General features: G+C 35.1%; 1 protein-coding gene across 2 annotated transcripts in view; it reads left to right on the top strand.

Annotated features, from left to right (window-relative positions):
• TBC1D32 (TBC1 domain family member 32) overlaps positions 1–14,083 on the top strand; it is a 235,283-nt gene that overhangs the window by 90,015 nt on the left and 131,185 nt on the right. For both annotated transcript variants that reach the window (XM_063097734.1, XM_063097733.1), the window contains exons 18-19: positions 2,516–2,654; positions 13,626–13,713. In XM_063097734.1, coding sequence (XP_062953804.1) covers positions 2,516–2,654; positions 13,626–13,713 — 227 coding nt within the window. The remainder of the gene's footprint in view (positions 1–2,515; positions 2,655–13,625; positions 13,714–14,083) is intronic.

Here is a 14,083-nt window from a genome sequence, read left to right as displayed (position 1 = left end):
CCATGTGATCTTGCAATGTTGAGTTTTTCCAGAGCCTTGAATAGCTTTCACTATAATCACAAAAAGCACATTTCCAAGAGGGACATTTAGATGAGATATTTTGATGTAAAACACTTGTCTTTTATAAATAAAACTTTAGGCCATTTTACTTTTCTTAAGGTGGTTAATTCCTCTATTAAACTGTTTGTACTTACTTTGGTTCAAATGACTTGTAAAAAAAGAGAGAGAATTTGAAAGTTGCAATTTCTCCCATAAAGTCTCTAGATAAACTCTGATGCTGCAAATGGGCAGATGTTTTTCTGTTTCTCTCTTTTGGTGGTGTTGCAAGGATGGTTTCTGTCATCACTGGGTGATAGCTTGTTTCTCTGTCCCTCTCAGGATATTTTGCTTGAGTTCTTGGTGTAAGTCAGCTTACAGAGGCATGTCTGTCTGCTCAAGTCAGAATCGAGTGTATGAGTCTTTGCTTCCCTTTTCCTTCATCCCATCCCACACCCATGAAGCCATTGCCAAGATCTGGATATCAGCAGTTTTCCTTTTTTTCTCTTCATTTTTAAAATAAGTAGCTCGGTATTTTTGGGCGGCCCATGGTCTGGTTGGCCAGCTGCTTTATACTGTTGACCTCCCACAATGCTTGGACTGGGCAGGGTTGGGGAAGGCCTGGCGGCTCCTGCATCACTTCCTTCTTCTCCTTAAATTTTTTTTGTGAACATCCTATTGGATTTGTCATATGGCCACCTCTGGCTGGTGGAAGTTGGTGAAAAAGGGTTTGTAGATAGGGGTGGGTCAACCAATCAGCCAGTCAGTATTATCTGTTACACAAGGTTTTGTCCCCCCACCCCATCCTTTTACTTTTTGTAATTCTGAGTAGTAGATTTTGTATTTTTATCCAATCTCTAAATTTTTCTTTATTTTTAAAAAATATGTGAGTATGTTTTTTATACTTTTATGATACTGATATATTGGGCTAATTTTTCTCTTATTTTGTATTTTCTGTTTATGTTCTATTTTCTTTGCTTTTTTCTCCATATGTCCATGAATTTTTCTGTATTTCTATTTTTTTCCTCTCTGCTGCTTTTGAATTTATAAGTTGTATTTCTATCTTTTTAAAAGTAGTTATCTTTAAGATGTTAATGTATTTATTTAACCATATCTATTTTTAAAGAAAGGATAAAGTAATTAAGTATTTGTATAATGTTTTGAAACACAACATGGGTTTTAGTACACTTTGACTAGTCATTGATTCTCTAAACTCTCCATAATTCTCAATTTTGTTATAGTTATCTAGAATTTGGTTTTATGTTTTTTAATCACCTAATTTATTTCTTTGCACAGTCAAATATTAAATTTGGTGACATGTTTAGTATATTTTTTTCCATCATTGAAACTTATGGTCTGTTCTTTCTGATGAACTTTCTTTTTTTTTTTCTCCCATAGGGAAGTGTACTTTTAGTTTTATAAACATAGTTATCCTTTAATTATTCTAGAATTAAGTTTTGAGAGTGTAAATTGTTCCTATCTTTTTATGTCTGAAAATGTTTATTCCTCCAAACTAAGCAGATGCTCTTGATCCCTGTCCCAACACATACACATTCTCACTATTAAATGGTAGTTTATTTGGGTATAAATGTTAAGTAGACAATTATTTCTCATCTCAGTATTTGAAGTTATTATTCCATTTTCTTCTGGAATAGGTGATAACTGATAAAGCTACTGTCAGTGTAATCACCTTTTTTTTATAGGTCTTTTCTTTGACAGCTTTAATTTTTTTTTTTTTTTTTTTAATGTTTGCTATTTCTGTGTGATTTATGTTTATCCTGCTTGGTACTTTGAATGATCTTTTAATCTATAGACTGACATGGTGTCTTTTCTCAGTTCTATAAAATGCTCAGTATTATCTTTTTAAAAGTTTTAATAAACAATAATTATATATATTTGTGGAGTACAATGCTTTTCACTTACTCCATCCATTCTCTTCTTTTGACACTCCTGTTAGGTTTTTCTGTGGAGAAAGTTGTTGACCTTCCTTATAGAACTGTTCTGAGAAAAAATGGTGTCATTTCTTAAAAGTAAAAACAAAGAACTATGAATCTAAAAAAGAGATACTGTATATGATATACTTTAGAAAGTCAGAAGACAGATACTTTCTAATGAAAAGAAAGTACGGAAATAATGGAGAGTTGAGGTTTGAGGAATCCAGGCACAGCAGATTTATAATAGGAAAATAGAATGAAATTAAGGCATGGGTGAGAGAACATAGGTGTAATAAAACTGCTGACATATGCAGTTAATATTTGATTTGTTCAGTGAGGGAAGATTATTGGTATAGAAGATCTAAGAATAAAAACCTCACTAACAAAGAAACCAGCCTATTTATGTTATTTTTAGGCTTTTATTGAGTAATTTGCAACCAATGTGTATTCTATAAATTTAATTATTGGCAGTAGTAAGCTGAAATATTTTCTTTCTTTTCAGTTTTGTGTATACTAATGTTTTACCTTTCTTTTACCTATTTCAGTATAGCTTGGGAAGAGAATTTGTTAGATAATTTACTAAATTTTGCTGCCACCCCCAAAGGATTACTACTACTTCAAAGAACAGGTGCCATCAATGAATGTGTGACATTTATGTTCAACCGATATGCAAAAAAATTACAGGTATGAATTTCTATCTGCCACAAGCAAAGGAATTTTTGTTGTCGTGCAAGCCATTAAGAACATCATTCTGTTTTCTGTTCATGAAGAGGTCATTATGCCTCAATTAAAAAGCCATATAGCATTGTAATATTTAACTTGATTGTTGTTTGTTTGTTTTTTTTAGAAAAGCATTAGAGAGTTGATATTGGTGTCTGTGGCTGTGCTTACAGAATTGCAAACAAACAGATGGAATTGAAAAATTCAGTTAATCCTCCAGATGTTTTCTAAATATGATACCAAACATTTGGATATACTGAAACTGGATGAACCTTCTGGAGAAAAAATCTATTGGGTCTAAATTTATGTGTCAGTAAAACTTTAGTTCTCATGTTTTAAAAGATATAAAATTTTGTGGAGGAATTCTAGTATTCTACTATTAAATAAAATTTACAATATAATTTAGCCTTTACTCAAACAGAAGCAACTGAATTGTGTTCAGCTTTTTTCTGTCATAGTAAATATCCCTAGACTTCTGGACTTTTTAGGACCTTAGGTGTGCTTTTAAAAGTATTTTTCTGTTCTTTTCTCTGACAGCTGTTGGTTTTTGATGTTATTAGTTCGCCTGATTGCAAGTACTATTTTCTCCCCTATTACTCTCTTCAATTCTAATTTCCTGCTTTTATTTAAATCTACAAGAAAACAAATAATTTAACTTTTTCATTCCCTTTACCTGTGGAGAATAATAGTTCCTGAGCAAGGGTACTGACCGACCTTTTGTGAATAAAATATATAAATATTAGTTCATGGGCTTATAATACCAAGTTTATATGTGCAGATATGTGTATTTAAATTTTGTTTTATTTAAATGGACCTCAAGGATAAAGAATTTAGTCATGTCATGCCTCAGTTTGTGACATGCTATCCTCAACCTTTCATGCATGTTTTCTCTTTTGTTTTGTTCATTTTATTCTAGTGTCATTCTTATTCCTAGTTTGATTTTACCTTACACACATCCCCCTACCCCAAACGTTCTCATTAATGGGTTTGATATGTGTAATACACTTGGATATATATACTTCTTGTAGAATGTATAGAAAGTTTTTAAGTTAACAGGAATGAAATTGTGTTTTAATTGAAATTTCTCTCCTGCTGAGTTTGAATCTCTCCTGGTATGCTATTTATTTTAACGTTTTTGTACTTTCATTTTTAAAAAAGTGCAAGCAATTAAAGACATTTTTTTTTTTTATTCAGATGCTTCTGATCATACAGACACAGCTTTTGCTGTTGTGATAATACAACTAGGATTTTTTTCTTTTTTAAAATTGAAAAATAGTTGATTGTACATATGATTTGTGATGATCAAAGCAGGATAATTGGTATATTCATCATTACAAAACATCATTTTTTGTGTTGAGGACATTCAATCTCCTCTCTTCTAGCCATTTGATAATGTGAAGTGAATTAGTGTTAATTGTAGGTGCCTAGTTCAACTGTACATCAGTAGAACCTGTTTTATCTAACTAGCTGTTTTGTATCCATTAACCAAGTTCTTGCTGTCCCCTTTCCACCTCCTCCTTTCCCACATCTAGTAATCACCATTCTGTTCCCTCCTTCTGAAAGTTCAGCTTATTATGATTGTTATTTGTTTCTTTGATTTTTTTTTTTTTTTTGATTTTGTGTTTTCTAGCTTTCATACACGAGTGAGAGCATTCAACATTTCTCCTTCTGTGCTTGGCTTATTTCACTTAACCTAGTTTTTTTCAAGCTCATCCATGCTGCTGCAAATGACAGGTTTTCATTCTTTTTTATGGCTAAGTAGTATTCCATGGTATATACATACAACATTTTCCTTATGCAGTTGTCTGTCAATGGACATTTACTTTGGTTCCATATCTTGGCTATTGTGCTAGAGGTGCAATAAATATGGGAGTGCAAGTATCGCTATGATGTGATGATTTCCATTTCTTTGGGTATATACCTAATAGTGGGATTGCTGCATCGAATGGTAGTTCTATCTGTAGTTGTTTGAGAAAGCTCCGTACTAATACTGGAGGTATCCATACTGTTTTCCATAATGGTTGTACTAATTTACAGTCCCAGTAACAGTCATGTCCTTGCCAGCATTTTGTATTCTCAGACTTTTTGATAATAGCCAGTCTAACTGGGGTGAGATGATACCTCAGTGTAGTTTTTATTTGCATTTCCCTGATGATTAGTGATGTTGAGCAGTTTTTCATGTACCTGTTGGACATCTGTATGTCGTCCTTTGAAAAATGTCTATTCAGATCCTTTGCCCATTTCTTAATTGGGTTATTTGTTTTTTTTACTGTGTAATTGTTTGAGTTCCTTGTATATTCTGGACATTAATCCCTTTTCAGATGCATAGTTTGCAAATATTTTCTCCCATTCTGTAGGTTTTCTTCTCACTCTGTTGATTGTTTCCTTTGCTGTGCAGAAGATTTTTAGTTTGATATAATCCTATTTAGTAATTTTTTCTTTCCTTTTTATGCTTTTGGGGTCTTATTCATAAAGTTTTTGTCCAGCACTGCTTCCTGAAGTGTTTCCTCTATGTTTTATTTTAGGAGTTTTATAGTTCATGTCTTATACATAAGACTTTAATCCATTTTGAGTTGATTTTGATATATGGTGAGAGGTGTGGGTGTAGTTTCATTCTTCTACACATGGATATCCAGTTTTCCCTTTATTGAAGAGGCTGTCTTTTCCCCAGTGTATATTCTTGGTGCCTTTGTTGAAGATCAGTTGGCTATACATATGTGGATTGATTTGTGGGTTCTCAATTCTGTGCCATTGGTCTGAGTGTCTGTTTTTATGTCAGTACCATGCTATTTTGGCTACTGTGGTAGCTTTGTAGTATAATTTGAAGTCAGGTACTATAATGCCTCTGGCTTTATTTATCTTTTTGCTTAAGATTACTTTGGCTCTTTGGGGTCTTTGTTGTTCCACGTGAATGTTAGGATTGTTTTTTCTGTTTTTTGTGAGGAACATTATTTGTATTTTGATGGGAATTGCATTGAATCTAGAGATCACTTTAGGTAATATGGATATTTTAATGACTTTAATTCTTCCAATGCATGAACATAGAATGTGTTTTCATCCTTTTGTGTCCTCTTTAATATCTTTCAGCAGTGTTTTATAGTTCTCATTATAGCAATCTTTCCCTTCCTTGGTTAAATTAATTCCTACGTATTTTATTTTCTTGGTAGCTATTATAAGTAGGCTTGGTTCTTGATTTCTTTTTCTGTTATTTCATTATTGGTGTTTAAAAATGCTGCTGATTTTTGTATATTGATTTTTTAAAAATTTTCTGTAAATATTTTAACATTTACTTGTACATATTTGTGGAGTACAGTGTGTTGTTTCAATACCTGCAGATACTGCACAATGATTCACTTAAAGTAGTTAGCATGGTTTTGTATATTAATTTTGTATCCTGCAAAGTTACTAAATTCATTTCTCTGCTTTGAGAGTTTTTTGGTGGAGTCTTCAGGTTTTTCTATATATAGGATCATGTCATCTGCAAACAGGGATAGTTTGACTTCATCTTTTCCAATTTGGATGCCCTTTATTTTTTTCTTTTGCCTGATTCTTCTGGCTAGTACTTCCAATACTACGTTAAATAGAAATGGTAAAATTGGGTATCCTTAACTTGCTACTGTTCTTAAAGGAAAAGCTCTTAGCTTTTCCCCATTCAGGATGATGTTTGTGATGGCTTTGTTATAAAGGGCTTTTACTGTGTTGAGATATTTTCCTTTTATACTTAATCTGTTGAGAGTCTTTATCATGAAGGGATGTTGAATTTTGTCAAATGCTTTTTCCGCTTCTATGGAGATAATCATAAGGTTTTTGTCCTTGATTTTGTTGATGTTGTGTATCGCATTTATTGGTTTTCATATGTTAAACCATCCTTGCATTCCTGGGATGAATCTCACTTGATCATGGCATATAATTTTTTTTTTTTTTTGACGTGTTGCTATATTCTGATTGCTAGTATTTTGTTGAGGATTTTTGTGTTAAAGATATTGACCTGCAGTTTTCTTTTTTTGTCGTATCTTTGTCTGATTTTGGTATCAGGATGATGCTGGCCTCATAAATGAGTTTGGGAAAATGACCTCTATTTTGATTTTTTGGAGTAGGTTGAAGGGAATTAGTATTGATTCTTCTGTAAGGGTTTGGTAAAATTCAGTAGGGAAGACATTGGTTCCTTGGCTTTTCTTTGTGGGAGACTGCTGATTACTGTTTCAGTCTTATTCCTCATTATTGGTCTGTTTAGGGTTAGTTTGTTTGTGTTCAGAAATTTATCAATTTCCCCCAGATTTTCAAAATTTGTTAGCAAATAGTTCATAATGATATCTAGTGATTCTTTGTATTTCTGTAGAATAGGTTGTAATGTCTTTTTCATTTCTGATTTTTATTGAGTCTTTTCTCTCTTTTTAAAAAATTTAGTATAGCTAATAGTTTGTCTGTTTTGTTTATATTCTCAAATAACCCAACTTTTTGTTTTGTTAATCTTTTGTTTTGTTTTGCTGATGTGTATTTCACTTAATTCTTCCCTAATCTTTATTATTTCTTTATGCCTACTAATTTTGGGATTGGATTGTTCTTGTTTTTCTAGTTGTTTAAAATGTAATTGATGGAGTTTGGATGTGTTGTCCCCTCCAAAACTCATGTGAAAATTTGACTCCCAATGTGGCAGTGTTGGAAACTAATTGAGTCACGGGAGTGGATTCCTCATGAATGGATTAGTGCTCTCCCTAGGTGGGGGGAGTAATGAGTGAGTTCTCGCTCTGTTAGTTCCTGTGAGAGGTGGTTGTTTATCCTGGCACCTCCTCTTGCTTCTTCTCTCTTGCTTCCTCTTGCCATGTGATCTGCTTGTATCCACTGGCTGCCTGCAGCTTTCTGCAATGAGTAGAAACAGCTTGAGGCCCATGCCAGATGCAGCTGTCCCAGAATCATAAGCCAAATAAACCTCTTTTCCATATAAATTACTCAGTCTCAGGTATTTCTGTTATAACAACACAAAACGGAGTAATACGGTAATGTTAGGTTGTTCATTTGAAACCTTTGATATAAGCATTCCTTAGATATAAGCATTTATTCCAATATACTTCCTTTTTAGTACTGTTTTTGCAGTATCTCATTGGTCTTGATATGATGTGCCTTTATTTTCATTATTTTCAAGAATTTTTTTGATTTCCTTTTTTATTTCTTCTTTTACCCTAGTTGTTCAGGAGCATGTTGTTTAGTTTCCATGCATTTATATAGTTTCCAATGTTTCACTTGTTATTGATTTCTAGTTTTAATTCATTGTGTTCTGAAAAGAAACTTGATGTGATCTCAGTTTTTAAAAATTTGTTGAATGTTGATTTGTGACCTAACGTTGGTCTATGCTGTAGAATGTTCCAGGTGCTGATGAAAAGAATGTTGTAATTGTTGGATGAAATATCTTGTAGATATCTGCCAGGTTGAATTGATCTAAGGTGTAGTTTAAATCCTTTTTTTCTCTGTTGATTTGTTGCCTAGTAAACAGGAAACCTATGAAATGACTGAAAAAGAATTTCAAACAACAATCTTAAGGGAACTCAGTGAGATACAAGAAGATATGCAAACAAGAAAGAGAGAAACTGTATATTATCACTAGAAAAAAACCAACAAACACCGGAGACAAAGAATAAAAGAGAAAGAAAGGAGCAAAAGGCACATAAAACAACAATACAAAACCAGACTAATAGTGAAGAGATGGAAAAAGATGTACCACACAAATGAAAACCAAAGACAAGAAGGAGTAGCTATTCCAGATAAAATAGACTTTAAACCAAAACCTTTGTCAGTTTGAATAGTGACAAATAAGGTCATTATATAATGATAAAGGGACCTACCTAGCAAGAGGATATAACAATCATAAATAAAGATGCACACAACATCAGAGGACCCAGATATATAAAGCAAATACTATTAGACCTAAAGAGAGAGAGAGATCACAGTATAATAGTAGTTGGGAACCTCAACAATCCTCTCTCATCATAGGACAGATCATCTAGGCAACAAATCAACAGAGAAACAAAGGATTTAAACTGCACTTTAGATCAATTCGACCTGGCAGATAGCTACACAATATTTCAAAATATACATTCTATACTAGAGAATTGTTGTATTCCTTTGGGGAGGAGGGGGTATTATTTATTTATTTTGGTATTTATAGTATCCCTTGATGATGTCTTGGCATCTGGTGGAGAAGTTGCTTCTTCTAATATTCTGCAGTGGCTTTTGATGAGGGAGAGTCCTCCTGCAGATGTGTTTTATTTTGTCCATCGAGTAGGGTGTTTTAGTTTTATTTCTGGGTAGATATAGTAGTTTAGTCTCCATGTGGTTACTTCTACTATATTCAAAGCCAGAGTTGTTTGAGAGTGCCTCAGTAGACTTGGTGCTGGGCCATTCAGTAGTTCCTTGCTGAAGTGTGACAATGGGTTGGGTTGTCAAGGTCATGGTGAGATCTTGAGTTGTTGGGAGATGTGCTCTGTTGCACCTTGACAAAGGTGGGCGACCCTGGGCAGATTCACTGGCATTCCGGTTGGTGTCCCATTACTTTGATAGGTCCACCTATGTGTTCTGAAGCTCCTCAGTTTAAATGGATTACATTAGGTGGGTTTTCTGGGTTTGGAATTAGGACCTTAGGCTTTGACAGATACTACGAGGTGATCAGCAGCCCCTCAGCTACAGTTGGTGAAATCAGTGGTGTCACGGGCTCTGGGAAGAGCCCTGTGTTGCCAGGGGGGTTGAGTGAAGTGGGTGACACTGAGTGGAGTCAGTAGATTTGTGTGTGTGGCCCTGTACTCTCAGGAAGGACACTGGGTTGCTCTGCAGCAGCACTTTTGAAGTGGAGCCACTCTTGGGCCAGGTGTTAGCAGTTTTGGATAGGACTCTTCTACCCCAAGAGGTATCTGGGGCCACTTGTAGCTATTTAGCTGGAGTGGCCACTCTGGTGAGGTCGCTGTGACTAGGCCTGTGTTACCATAAGAGAGGTACTGGGACACTCTGGAGCTCCTAAGCTGGAGTGTGCTTCCCTGCATATGGTCACTGTGGCTATGGGTGTGCTTCTGTGCCCCCAAGAGAGATGCTAGATTCTTCTGATGCCCCATGCTGGTGTAGGCAGCCTAGGTGGGCTCTTGGTGCTGCAGGTGTATGTCTGTGCCCAACAGAGGCATACAAATCCATCATCATCTCTTCATGGATGTAAGAAATGCAAAGGTACTTCACCAAAGAATGTTAGGTCTATAGCATTGACTAAAAGCCTCGATTAGGAGATTTTCTGGCTCTTTAAAGTGTGTGTGCCAACCCCCTGTGTCCAGAGGTTGGCACCCTTGCTTTACTGGACCACCTGTTCCCAGAGCGCAGGACACTGCATGTACTTGGGTGTGGGCAGTGCAGCACAATGATGTGGCCTTGGTTGTGGAACTGCTAATGGGGCAGAAGCAAAATGTTCTTGGGTTTTGGGGTTGATCCCAAATCTGTGATTGCTGCTGTAGCCTATGACCCATGGGGTGGAGGTGGTTTTGCATGTGTCCCTACCTGGGTCATTTCAGTCACATGTGTTCCCAGGAGTTCCCATCACTGGGTCATGGCTGCAAAGGCAGTCATTGGGAGAGGTGTATGGGTTATCCACCCTCTCCTCATGATTATAAGAATTGCTTGGGAGATTTAACAATGTAGACAGGGTCACTGGCAGTGGGTGAGTCAAGTAGGTGGCTTTCTAGCTCTGGAGGGTGTGCACACTGATCTCCTCTGTCCTGAGTGAGGCACCTTCACTGTAGTGGACTGCCCATTCCCAGGGTGCAGGGTACTTTGTGGGCTTGGGTGCTGGCGACCCAGAATGATAATGTGGCCTCAAGGGTGTGGAACTGCTTCCTGGGCCAAAGAAAAGTGCCTTTGGGTGTTGGAACTGATCCTGATCCCAAACTGCTATCGCTGCAGCATCCTGGGGCCCAGGAGGTGGGGGCAGTTCTGTGTGTGATCCTGTCTGGGCCAATGCAGTTGCATGTGCCTGCAGCAGTTCCCAGCACTGAGTGCACAGCCGCAATGGCAGCATGTATTCCCTAAAGGCAGCACAGATTTCCCTGTGGGTTGGGCCGCTGACCCACTCATCTTCTTGCAGTCAGAAACTCTTTTTGGGTCCTTGTTGCTCCCAGGTGGAGGATAGGGTGGTGGTGGCTGGGAGTTTTCTTCTGTTCTGTATGTGGCTATCTTGAGTTTCTGCACTCACTAGCATCTCTGCTGCTTTTTGGATGTGTTACAGCTCTCTCCTTTCATTTTTTTCATCCACATGTAGTTGCATATTTGATGTATTCCCTGTCTTTATGGGAGAGGTGAGCAGTGTATCCTTTTAGTCGGCCATCTTGTTCTGCCTCCTACACCTAGGATTAGATGTCTTTTTTTGTGTTCATAAATTTTAAAACAACCCCAGTCTTCTTTTGTATTAAACTTGTAGTTATCATAGAAGATACTATTCTCTGGACCTCAGTAACTTACAACTTAGTGCATCACCATCTTCAATATCTTTGTAATTGTTATGATGCTTTCATGGTGCTCTGTGCTATTCAAGCTTTTTAATTTAGATCTTCAGTTATCTTGTAAGAAAACAACTAGGCTAGGCCATTTCCTGAATTTTGCAGAAGAGAAATTGAAGACCCAGGTTGGTTAAATGATCTGCTTTACAGATCTAGTAGCTAGCTAGGTACTGACACAGCAGTAAGACTAGAACTTATGTTTCTTGTTTGTTGTCTTTGACAGTGTCCATAAAGACTAAATCTTACTTAGTATCTCTAAATTCTCTGAAACTTTTCTCTGCTTCTTCCTTTTCATTTGTTAGTGTGACTTTGAAAACCCCTATGGCTTGTAATATCTGGATCAGCAGGGCCAGAGGGAGTGATTGATGAGCAGGGTTTTTTTAGTTTTTGTAGAAATAGGCACATGGGAAAATGAGAGATATTTATTTGCTGTACTTCTGTGTCATCTAACTGTAGAACAAAACATTGTAAATTAAGGAAAATGGGAAATATGACTAATAAAAATGGAAAAGAACGGCAAACTTATAAGGACAAAAGCAACAGAAAATTGGAGAAATAAACCTAATTTTTTCCCATGATATTTTAGTTCCTCTTTAGTTGCTTTTTTTGCCCTTAAAACTGAGTATACAATTTATATTTCCAAAATTTTAGATTAATGAAATGTTTAAAACATGTAAATTCTGAATGGTTAGCTGTGTTTAAAAGTCAAACATTTTATAAAGCGAATGTGACCTTAGCCAGAGTCTCAGAAGGAAGAGCATTTTATAATGTCTTTTTATTTCCTTATTCTGATTTATGCTGTGAGATATACTCTCTTCTGTACTTTACCCTGAATATGTCTATAATACTCTTTTTATCACTTAACAAATTATTTGAGAATTTCTACCAGTCCTGGGCTTATCTTTCTCAGGAGACTGCTGATTACTGATTCCAATTTTGTTACTTGTTATTGGTCTGTTCAGGTTTTCTGCTGCTTCTGCATTCAGTCTTGGTAGGTTGTGCAGAAATTTTTCCATTTTCTCCAGGTTTTACAATTTGTTGGAGTATAGTTTATAGAATCTAAAGATTCTTTGTATTTCTTTGGAATCAGTTGTAATATTTCCTTTTTCAGGAAATTTTCTTTGAGTTATCTTTCTTTTAGTCTAGCTAATGGTTTGTTTTTAAAAAAACAACTTTTCATTTAATTGATCTTTTATATCATTTTTTTGGTCTCTATAGTTCCGTTTTGATCTTTATTATATCTCTCTGTCTACTAATTTTGGGATAGGATTTTTGTTATTCTAGTTTTTTGAGGTGCAGCATTAGGTTATTTATTTGAAATTTTTCTACGTTTTTTTGCTGTTAGCACTTGTTGCAATAAACTTCCATCTTAGTACTGCTTTTGTAGTATTTCATAGGTTTTGGATTGTTCTGCTATTTTCATTTGTTTCAAGGAATATTTTGATTTATTGCCTAATTTCTTCTGTGATCCATTTGTCATTCAGGAGCATGTTTTTAATTTCCATGTATTTGTATAGTTTCTAAAGTTTTGCTTATTATTGATTTCTAGTTGTATTTCATTGTGGTCTAAAGAGATACTTGATATTATTTCAGTTTTAAAAAAATTTATTGAGACTTGATTTGTGGCCTTACATGTGTTTCTATCCTGGAGAATGATCCATCTGCTAATTAGAAGAATGTATATTCTGCAGTTGTTGGCTGAGATGTTCTATAAATGTCTGTCAGATCCATTTGCTCTATAGTGCAATTTAAATTCAATGTTTGTTGATTTTTTTGGTCTAGATTATCTGTTCAATGATAAGAGAGGTGTGACGTCCCCATTATTAGTAACCTGTATATTAATAATTAGGATTGTGTGTATGTACATATATATATAACATTCCCTTTCTCTAGGAACAAAAATCACATTCTCTGTAAAAATGATTGTCATTTTTAAAAAGATACCATTATTATTTTAAAAGTTATTTGTTTACATGAAAGCCCAGTTAAGAAACTGGCAGTGAATGCTGATTTATTAATGAGGAAATTTATTAATAGAAAACCAACCTAAAAAGTAATAATAGGATAATAGAATTTAGTTGGAAGCAGTGCTACTCTTTATCTGGTCCAAGTCCCTTATTTTATGTATGAAGAGACTTAGGCTTAAAAAGATAAGTGACTTCTTCAAGGTCAAGAAGCTTAGTTTTACAGTGGGGATCAGAATGTAGATCTGAAATGAGATTGTCAAAAATATTAACATTGGGTACATTTTCATTGGTTGTTACAGTTTCTGGGTTTTTTACTGTTATCTTAAAGATCTGTCTAGCATTCTAATGTTAAAAAAATGGATAGCTCTACATATAACATGTATAAAACATTAGCATTCTGTGCTTTCCTATTCCTTATTGCTGTGTCTTATTTATGTTGTTAGATTAGCAGGCATGAAAAGTTTGGCTATGGAGTTTTGGTTGCACAAGTGGCATCAACAGCAGCAGGTGCTGTATCACTACAAAATTCAGGTAAGTTTTTTCTTTTCATTATAATTATACTTATTTTGAATAAAATAAGCAAACCAACTAAAAATTTAACTGGCATGATCAAATATGAGGATATTTACTCTAAAAGTTCTTTTTCCCAAGTTAGGCCATATGTAAAAGAAAGTTACAGTTTTTCCTTTTTGTATTTCCTCTTCCGTGAAATTCAACCGGGAATTTTTTTTAATTTGAAATGTATTCAGCCTTGTTCTGCTTTCTCAGAACAATGACGTGTAATAACTGAACTGAAACATACTTGATGCTTTAAGAATCCTCCTTCATCTTTTAAATCAGAAGGATATCATTGTCTCTCGGTATAGTCACATCTGATAGGGTTGTGTAATGCTTAGTTTCA

This window comes from Cynocephalus volans, chromosome 5 (genome assembly GCF_027409185.1).
Source record: "Cynocephalus volans isolate mCynVol1 chromosome 5, mCynVol1.pri, whole genome shotgun sequence".
Lineage (NCBI taxonomy): Eukaryota > Metazoa > Chordata > Mammalia > Dermoptera > Cynocephalidae > Cynocephalus > Cynocephalus volans.
Note: the sequence above shows the minus strand (reverse complement) of the source record. Positions and strands in the feature narration are given on the sequence as shown.